This window comes from Ambystoma mexicanum, chromosome 4q (assembly GCF_040938575.1).
Source record: "Ambystoma mexicanum isolate Mex_15411 chromosome 4q, UKY_AmexF1_1, whole genome shotgun sequence".
Lineage (NCBI taxonomy): Eukaryota > Metazoa > Chordata > Amphibia > Caudata > Ambystomatidae > Ambystoma > Ambystoma mexicanum.
Window position 1 is genome coordinate 38,960,581 of NC_090928.1, and position 10,278 is coordinate 38,970,858.

General features: G+C 46.6%; 1 protein-coding gene across 1 annotated transcript in view; it reads right to left on the bottom strand.

Annotated features, from left to right (window-relative positions):
• Positions 1–9,934, bottom strand: part of LOC138468470 (protein unc-93 homolog A-like) — a 111,997-nt gene extending 102,063 nt beyond the window's left edge. The window contains exon 1 of the mRNA XM_069609004.1: positions 9,751–9,934. Coding sequence (XP_069465105.1) covers positions 9,751–9,840 — 90 coding nt within the window. The 5' untranslated portion in view covers positions 9,841–9,934. The remainder of the gene's footprint in view (positions 1–9,750) is intronic.
• Positions 9,935–10,278: the final 344 nt, after the last annotated feature.

Genomic DNA, 10,278 nt, shown 5'->3' on the forward strand with positions numbered 1-10,278 from the left:
CCCTTCTAACATCCCATGCCAGATCTAAATGTACTCCAATGCAATAGTTTGGGTTTATAGTTGGCACTTAAGCATCACCAAATAGCCACAACTAAAAATAAAAGACTCTTAAATGACCTTGTAAATCGATTCGTTTGTACTGGTTGTCTAATCTGAAATCTATAAAGCACCATTCTTCTCCAATATTGTCACCATCTAAACAATAACACTGCATTTAGCAAGACAGTAGCAATTGATTGTGAAGTGCACTGCGCATCCTATGCATACAGTGCAATGGATGTATAATATTAAGATTCAGTTTTGCCTAAGGCCTGTCTCTATGTTAGTCGAGCCCGGAATACTGCATCCTCAAGGTGGCTCTGTCATCCAATAAGAAACCCATGCGACTCTGACCGCTCACACAATATACCACCTTAGCTTAATGTTGCTTAGTAACACAAGGACAGGTTTAAATACCAAGATCGTTTTGTATATTGCATTATATTAGGATGCATATGAAAAACAAGCATTGGCACAGCCAACACCTTTGGATTTTTTGTAGGCATGGGATAAGAATTTGATTGACACTGTCATAATGGGCTACCAGGCATTAAGATGGCAACTACTGGAAAATTGTGTGTTTACCTGGGCATATGATAACAGTGTGTAGCAAAAACCTACCTAATACCTACACTCAAGCCAAAACTGCTGAATGTGATTTTTAGTAGGACTTCAGCACAAACAATAGACGATTATCAAGTGGCTTAAACTCCACTGAGTTAAAGCATTCTGCCCTGCCTCCTGGTGATGATGCACATCGAAGGGCGTCTTCTGATTGTGTGGTGAATACATGAGCAGGTGTTGTTCACTTTGACTGGCCCTCAGCTATGTCTGGTCAATTCTAGGAATCATCACTTTGGTTTGGTGTGATAATGTCGCAGCAAAAAAGTCACCAGGTAGGCGACTATTTTTTCCTGACCCCTAAAACTCTTTCCCCAAATATTCTAGGAGAGGTATAATTATATATTATTACCTCCAATCCTAGAATATTTGGGGAATTTGTTTTATTGTCTGGAGGGTGCACTTTTAGGGAAATGTCGCCACCTGGCTGCCATTTCCCCGGCGACATTATCACTGGATACCATCCCTTTTACAAGGAAGCAAGTCTGACTGAACCTGCCGAGGCCCGCTGCCGCTCTTTCTGCTTGGCATTCTGCACACCACGCATAGCTACATTTTGACAGATGTTTGTTCTGAGTTGGCCAAGAATAACGAAGGGATATCTGCTGGTGGCTGCCCCACCCTGTGCTTTCCCTTCATCCCTATTCCTTACTCCCGCTGACCTTGTGAGAGCCAATCACTCCAGCCAAGAGTCTATAAGGGACGCCTTCACAATCATTCTGCCCACTGCATATACGCACAGCTCAGGCTCAGGCTAGCCTATTTGAGAAGACCCACACTTCTTCCTAACTGTATCCTTTTGGTCATTTATGGAAACTTTCCAGCACCCTCATTATGCACATTGTTTCAACAGCACTGAATGGACCTAGAATTAGTACAAACTTAACTCAACATGCACACGGGTGCTCCTAAAATGCTTATTCAGAGGCTGCCGATTTTACAAAATAATGTTGCCAGAATAGTCACTAACTCGCCCCATAAGTCTCATGTCACCCCAAATCTGCACCACCTGCCCTAGGTGCCTGCCCAAGCCAGAAGAGACGCCAAGGTGGCCACCCTGGCTCACAAATGCATTTGTAAGAGAGCACCCAAGCCTCCTGCTACTAGAGTAGAGCCTTAGAGGCCAGGGAGACCTCTAAAAGCAATAAACCTCCCCCAGATGTAACATGGCAACTGCAGGTGGAAAGAGCCTTTCTGTCCAAGGTGCTGTGGCCTGATCTAGCCTTTCAAAATTCCTAGGAGCTGAGAAAGACCCCCCATAGCAGCGTTAAACAACTGCCATCATTTGCTGGACATGTGACTTTGCCCCAGGATTGGTTTCCGCAGTGGCTGCTTTCTACCTCCCTTTACAATTCCTTTGGGTTAATACGATTTTAGAACAAATACCTTAACAATCTTCTTTTGCAATGTTTTTGTCATGGCGCGCACTCATGACATAGGCCAAGTAGGTTTCGTGGCAGTGCACTGCATACATGCATCTGTGCCAAAGTTCTTGTAAATCCATCATTTCTGACATGTCCCCCTCAGTAACTTGCCCCAAGTAAGGCTTCCATGCAGGGGAGCCGAGTTATGAATTTCCGGGGGCCGGGGGATACAGGAATTGACATCACTGGTAGTTATAGGACCGCAAATTTGCATGTAGTCGCCAACTTGGTGCAACGGCGTGTGGCGGGGGGGTGGAGGCGCGCGCAGCGCAGAACATTGGAAACATTGGCTAGCATGTACTGCATATACTAAAGCCAAGTAAGAAGGAGATTTAAGCCTTCGAGTTGCATTCCAGTAGGCCACCACTGCCCCTACTCCACCCCTCTATAATCATCCAGGTTGTAGTAGCCATCAAAAGGCAGAGCAACACAACTAGGATGGGAGAACGAAATGCGTCCCATCCTGTGAGTGTGTCAAACGTCAGAGCAAAGACTGTGCGTGTGCCTCCTACCTTGGAGCACAATCTCACTAATTTGGTGCAAATCTCTTAAGTGGGAGCATGGGAATCCCCTGTGTGTGTGTGGACTGCAGACCCCGGATCACATGCTCACTTCTTCAGTGTCAAACTCTGGCCAAGGCTCTTTGGGCAAGCATTCAGGATGGGTCTCACACCTATAAACAGTGTGATATATTGAGTGGGCACTTCACTCCTTCGAGCACAGTATCAACCGTTGCTGGTAATCTCACAACTGAATGTACAGTTTCACTCTCGGTCATCTCAGTGACTCCATGTATATTACTGGAGTCAGTCTCCCATCTGGGAAGACAATTATATTTCTGTTAAAACACTCTGAACTGTCACTCAGTTTTCTCGATCTATAGATCCATACCATATTCATTCAATGTGTGTGCAGGGGTGATAACTTGTGTCTGAGAGAGCTCATTCTTTCATTCAGGAGAGATAAAGGGGTAACATCCCCCTGTATGTGGGATCAGGCTAATTTTTTCCCATGGCCCCTCCAGAAGGAGTGAGCAGGTTTTAAGACCCTGCTGATTCTGCTATCCGACAGGCTTGAGCCTTCTATCTCTTGCCCCATCACGGCTCCCAACATCCTGAGCGGCAGCTTATGGACAGCAGGCAGCTCCGGACATGCCTGTTGCCAATTGAATGTAGACAGATCTAATATTTAGACATTGGGAAAGAGCCATGAATCCACATTGGTGGTGAAGAAGCACTCAACATACAGAATTCAATGGTATAGTGTTGCTGTCCTACTGAGAAATGACATTTCTGAGCATGTGAGCAGTAGGCTGGATCAGTGAAGCCTCTGTGAGAAGTGACAGTACTGTCCCAATGGTGAAAAGTGTAGTATTTTCACATTAACTATGCTTAGGAACTTTGGGTTATTGAATAGTGCTGCTACATTCTGAGTAATTCCATCCCTTTAAATATATGAGCTCTTGTATAACCACGACAGTGTTGAGTTATTCTAATGATGACAGACTTGCACAATAGTTCTGGTTCTGTATTATTAAATGTACTTCAGATCTTTAGAGTATCGGAAGGATAGCTCAGGAGCAACGTGCTCGCCTTGGAAGCAAGACGACACAGAGCAACACAGGTTCGATCCCTCGGTCCGCGCAACACAGGTTCGCTCCCTCGGTCCGCGCTTAGAAACCTCTGGGTAGTACACGCATTATAACCAATTAAAATAAATAAAAATACATCTGTTGAGGCCTTGTCAATAAGAGTGTAGCAGCTCAACTGAGAGGTGCTGATGTAGTCCCATCAAAAGTATAGCAGCCCCACTAAGATGAACTAGCATTGCCTCAACAAAAGAATAGTATTATCGCTGAGAAGATTCAACAATTATAGAAGCCCTGTTACAGCAGTACTATCCCACCAAGAGTATAGCGAGCTAACTGAGGAGCACCAGCATTGCCCCATTTCAAATATGGCAGCTCTACTAGAAAGTGCTGCCTCATACGCTTCCGCTCCCCGCCCATAGCATTCACCCTCACCACATGTGCACTCAGAGACATGCAAACAGTCTCATTTGCCTTCTCCTTGCCCCTGCCCCCTCCCTCGCTTTGCATCTGCACCTCCATTTCTAAAAATCGTTTTGGGTTGGGTGTACCTCTACATCTGTGCACCCCTCTTGCCGATAGGGGTGTACAGATGTACAAATACACCCAACCCAAAACGATTTTTAGAAATTGAGGTACAGACTTGTTTTGCATCTGTGCCTCCATTTCTAAAAATCGTTTTGGGTTGGGTGTACCTGTACATATGTGCACCCCTCTTGCCGATAGGGGTGCACAGATGTACAAATACACCAAACCCAAAACGATTTTTAGAAATTGAGGTACAGACTTGTTTTGCATCTGTGCCTCCATTTCTAAAAATCGTTTTGGGTTGGGTGTACCTCTACATATGTGCACCCCTCTTGCCGATAGGGGTGCACAGATGTACAAATACACCAAACCCAAAACGATTTTTAGAAATTGAGGGACAGACTTGTTTTGCATCTGTGCCTCCATTTCTAAAAATCGTTTTGGGTTGGGTGTACCTCTTCATCTGTGCACCCCGGTGCACAGATGTAGAAGTATACCCAACCGAAAACGATTTTTAGAAATTGAGGGACAGATGCAAAGCAAGAGCCTCTTGCTTTGCATCTGTCCCACAATTTCTAAACATCGTTTTTCCCCGGCTTTAACCCAGGCCGCCAGAGAGAGACACAGTATGGATGGAACAAAGGGCCACCCATACTGCGTCTCTTCTATCCGGCGGGAGGGGGGAGGGGCTCAGCCCGGGCCCCACAGCCCCCCGTACTCGGCGCCCCTGCTTCCATGCCAGACCTGGGCACTGATCCAGGGGTCAATGTAACATGCCCAGATTGCTTGTGTTCCCAGGCAGAAAGGTCGTGACCCAGGTACTCAGTCCGGACTGCTCCCCTTTGGGGCAGGGTCAGTAGTAATTTGCGTATTGTTCCTCCCCACCTTTGATGATACAGGTTAACTAAAATATGATGAAGTGGACTTCCCAGAAGCGCTAGCGCGAGGATTTCCTCCACCATCAGTTTGGTTCTTTTCGCCACTCAAATTCAGTAGCACAAAGGCAACGCCATTACTCTATCAACTGCTGGCCAATAAGATGCGACGCCGCGCTATGGGCGTCAGTCCAGCAAGGGCCAAATGCTGCTCTACACAGCTTCCACTCGGTGGCGAATGCGACATGCTAAACCGGGGGTTCGGGTCCGCTCAAGCACTACAGGGTACAGCCCCGATACTGCATGCTTACAGCGTTTTCTACCAAACCCGGAATTTGTGGCAGTAAAAACGTACTCCTGGTAATTTGATAAGAAAAGGCCATCAGCTTCAAAAAACAAAAAAACACACGTGCACATGATAACAGGGCTAGCTAGTAAAACAATGTTAAAGGCCAGCGCAGAACTGACCTTATGGTCAGTGCTAATAACCACCGTTTTTAGAGCTCCTCTGTTTTTGTGGTAGTATTGCTGGTGCTGCTGATTGACCTCCACCAGTCACTGTTTTTTCTGGCCTTGCAGTATTTCGATGATTTAGAGTTGGGGGTCGTCTGCCACCGGCTGGAATAAAGACCTAAATAACAATTATAGCTTTGTCACCGTGACTGGAAAGGGGTCCTCTCATTAAGAAAAAATAAGGCACCTACCATTCTTCAAAATATACCTCCTGCTCTTCCCCTAATGTGTATTTAGACATCAAAACAAGTTATTGGGGAAGTCAACTTTGTGGCACGTGCAAGAATCATTCGTTTGGGCTACCTATAAGCCTAAACTATAACATTAGAATACAGATAGGGGGGAATGGGATGTGGGGGTGGGGGGGGCACACAGCCTGTAGGTGTTGTTTGGTTGTGTGCCCACCCATTGGCTGCCCCTGGCCATGCTAATCCCAAAGGCCATTCCCACCCAGTTCCTGACCCTCCACGTCCAAAACACCTCCTTATAGGAACTCTTTGAGCTCGCTTTACTCAAGCCTTACCACCTACCTTTGGACTCGAAGTGAAAGCACCTTTTTCAAAGCAGTCTTCAGAGAGTTAATGACGTAATTGGAGTTGTAAACCTACCACTGGTGTAATAACAAAGGATTCAGCCACTCGATTTATAAGCACTCTGCATGCCCTTAACTATAGTTCTGTCAAAAACAAGATTTGGCAAAGCCAACCATTTTAGCTTGTGTAAGTATCAGGTTTTTGCCAGGCGCTGCTACCTGGTACCATAAATGACCAGTTAATACCACTACAGCGGTACTTGGCAAGTGTGCTTGTTTTTATGTGTGTTTGTATATGCTTGGGAGAGGTTTGCTGTGTAATTCATAGTCAAGAGATTAAGCATTAAAACACGTAAGGGCCGATTCACAAAGGAGTTATGAGGTACTCTGAGTTACCCTGGGCTTACTCCTGCAGAGGACCCTTCGATTCACATGACACATTGTGCCTCTGACTTACTCCTGACCTACTCCGACTTACTACAAGGAAGTCCGGAGTAACTTCTTTGTGAATCGGATAGCCTTCTCCAGGAGTAACTCGGGGTTGCTCAAAGTAACACCTTTGTCACTTAGTCCCTTAGTATGAATGCCTACCTGTGGAGCAGCCATTGCCTAGTCGCTCAAGTGACAGCTCTGCAGGAATGATCCAATGATCAGACCTGGTGATCGCACCTTGAGAGACTTGTGTCATTACCTTGGGAAGGATTCCAAGGACTCAGGGCCTTCCTGCATAGACCCAGCCAGGTGTGCCAAGGGAGGTGATTAAGTGAAAGTGGAAAGCCTATGCTGTTAACTGGGCGTGAAAGGATTTATTAGGCATGAATAATGCAAGCATGTTAAAATAGACACAGGAAGAGGGTGGAGAAAGCAAAGCCAGAAGCCTGAACACCTCTGGCACGTGAGTCCCTGCTGCGGCTCGAACACAGACTGCTCAAGAGCAGAACCTCTGACCTGTTAATAGTGAATCTACATGAAATGCCTTCTCAAATGCAGGGGAGTCTAGGCAGGATGGGACGAATCCTTGCAGCACGATGCTCATTGTATGGCTTCCATAGGCTTCTTTGGCTGATGTATGGAGAAAAGGACGAGGGAACTTGTTTCAGGGTGGGGCCACCCTGCTCACCCCACTTAACATGTTGGACAGAACCCCTTCATAGAAAGGGGGATACACCCATTTTGGCAATGTATTTAAGTACTTTAATGACTATCCTTTTGAACCATCTTCCAAGAACTATGTTGAACTCAAATCTTGTGAATTAATGAGGCATTAAATAAATACCAGTCTCACTGCACCAATGTGCACAGTTTAACATCCATTTGCAGTGGTGGGCAAACTGCGTCCCTTCAGATCTTTCGCCCTAACTCTCCCATGACCCCTTGGCATTGACCATGCTGGCTAGGGCAAATGGAGCTTATGGGTCAAAACAACTGAAGATCTGCAGGTTGCCCACCAATGCTCCAGTCCACCATTAAGACCTGAGCCTACAGATCTGCCCAACTATTGGATGATCTCAATCGATGCAACAGCTATATCATATGACCCATAGTGCCACATCAATCAGAACTACCGGTTGCTACTCGTGGCTCAGTGCATGCCCATGAGGAAGCACACCCAGCGTTACACATGTCAGCCAAGTTAAGTACAGACAAAGGCACAAATGCTCCTCATGTAGTGCTGGCATTTGATATGATCTCGGTCTCGGGAGGATAACTCAGCGGCAACGCGCTCGCCTTGGAAGCAAGACGACACGAAGCAACACAGGTTCGAACTCCGGGTCCGCGCTTAGAAACATCTGGGTATTAAGCGCGTTATAACTAACCTATCATATCATATCATGATTGTCATCTGCACAGAAATGCACCGAAGCTTTGGATATGTCCGATGGATCATGCACAATGTGCAAATTAACTTTCACTGTCCGGAAGCGTCGGTGGTGTCAAACTATAGTACCACATCGGCCAGTCGACCGTTTTGAAGGGAAAATAATAGGTAGCCGGGCACTGCTTGTGCAGACCTGCCCTGTCATGTACAGAGAGAATAATGCGTATCGTGTCCAAAGGCGTTCGAAGAAATCTGTCCCAAGTCGTCTTAAGAACATATTCTGAGAAAAGGTCTATCAAGGCTCTCATTTAAAGTGCAAACTATAGAGCTATATCATGCTTCACATAGCATGTCTTGCCATATTCACCGATCTTCTATGCACTATAATAGCAGATATTCTAAGCACCATGTTGAGGCGATATGCCCTGAGGTGGCGTGCCCACCCTGTGAGTAACGGCCTGCCACCCAAGTTAAGGGCCGGAGAGAAGCGAGGGTCCCTTAACGAGGGTGGCAGGCCGTAAACCACAGGGTGGGCCCAGCCACTGAGGGGCATATCGCCATTAGCACCTGTGTAGCATGCTATGCAGGTGCGAATATATTTTTTTCTTTTTTAAATCGAAAGTATTTTCTTTCCGTGCACAGAGAAAAAATACTCTACCAACATGGCCACCATGGATTAGGAACTCGGGGCTCTGCTCTCATCCATTTCCATGGCAGCCAGAGCGGGGACAGGAGCTGTTTTGGCGACGGGACTCACTGCTGCAGCGAACAGGTAAGTGGGGTTCGGGGGAGGGATTTTTTTTAAAAGCAGCATGGGGTGAATGGAAGATGACGTGCGGGGGAGCCAGCCATCAGGTGGCACAGAGCGCGGGCTTTCACTGGTAGTGTCAGCCCGCGTTCCTAGCCATTTGATTGGCTGGCTCCCCTGCCCAGGGTGCTAATGCATGGTATTCAACATATAATCTTCGGAAGGAATAAGGATTGAGTCAAACCTTACAAGATTCCACCTGTGGCTGCAGCCTGAAAGCAGACCCTAACAGCAACCTAACTTGCTAGCCTTTTCTACCAACTTAATATTGACATTAATCTGATCAGAGCAAGGTGGTGCAATACAGAATTAATGATATGACATAACAAATCAGTGTATTGGTTGGTCCCAAGATGAAGCCTATGGAGGCCTCTTGGAGTTAGAGACAGATAACAGGCGTTAACTGTTACCCAACTCGTGGCACTTACTTTATTAATCACTGAATGAGGATGAGTGAAGTGGTCTTGCCGGGCTTGCAACGTGGATACTTACCAAAGGATATTTCGTAAGGTCCCCCATCAGATTGGTGGGCAATGAAAGGATAATGTCAAATCAACTCATTTAATTTTTAGGACATGTTACTACTGCACATCATACAAGCACACACGCTATTCCACACACAACGCGCATTGGGAGGTGCAAATCAGGGGCAACGTGCTCACCTTGGAAGCAAAACGACACAGAGCAACACAGGTTTGATCCCCGGGTCGGCGCTTAGAAACCCCTGGGTATTAAGCGCGTTATAAATAACATATCATATCATTGGTGCTCGGGGTGTCAGCCCTGGAAGCTGAGGGGACTCTGGTGGGCCCAGAGACCGCATGCTGCTCTTTGGTGAGTTACGTCACCTGCCTGCACGATACAGTGCAGGCTTCGGAATACACGCAAGAATGGGCGATTTGTAAATTCAGGGCAGCGCCGAAGACAGTGGGGGAAAGTGCATGCAGAGTTGCAGGCGGAGATTGCAATGTGTTTATGGCCTTTGTCATGTTGTGCAGCCTACCTGCAGAATCTGAAGTCCAACGTAGGCAACGTACAGGAGGAGCAGCCCAACAGACAGGACGAGGATGTTCTTCAGGTGTCCTAGTCCCATTTCTGCTTCTGTTGTAAAGAGTCTCTGGGCAGCTTGATGCTCTTCTTGGTAGAGTAGGAGAGTCGAGTCGACTCTCAAGCAACCACAAATGGACAGCACTCTGCGGAAAAGAAGAGAATTACATGATAGGTATCTCGTGACCCTTCGCTGGGTTGCAGCATGACCTGGTCCAAGTTATTCAACACAGAGCAATGCAGACGCCTGCAAGTGTTCGTTCAGACCAAACTTCCTGTTTATTTTTGGTGCAGACATCTTGTGGAGTGGGAGAAAAGCTGCAGCTACTGGACATCAATGGATCGCTACAGAGTTCTCTCTCAGCTGCACATATCTTTTCAAGTCAAGGTAAATATAATATATAGATTCAAACAAGAAAAGAAGAGCACACAAACAAACAAAATGTGTGCTGCAGTATGTAAAGCAGGGTTGTCTAACGCCAGT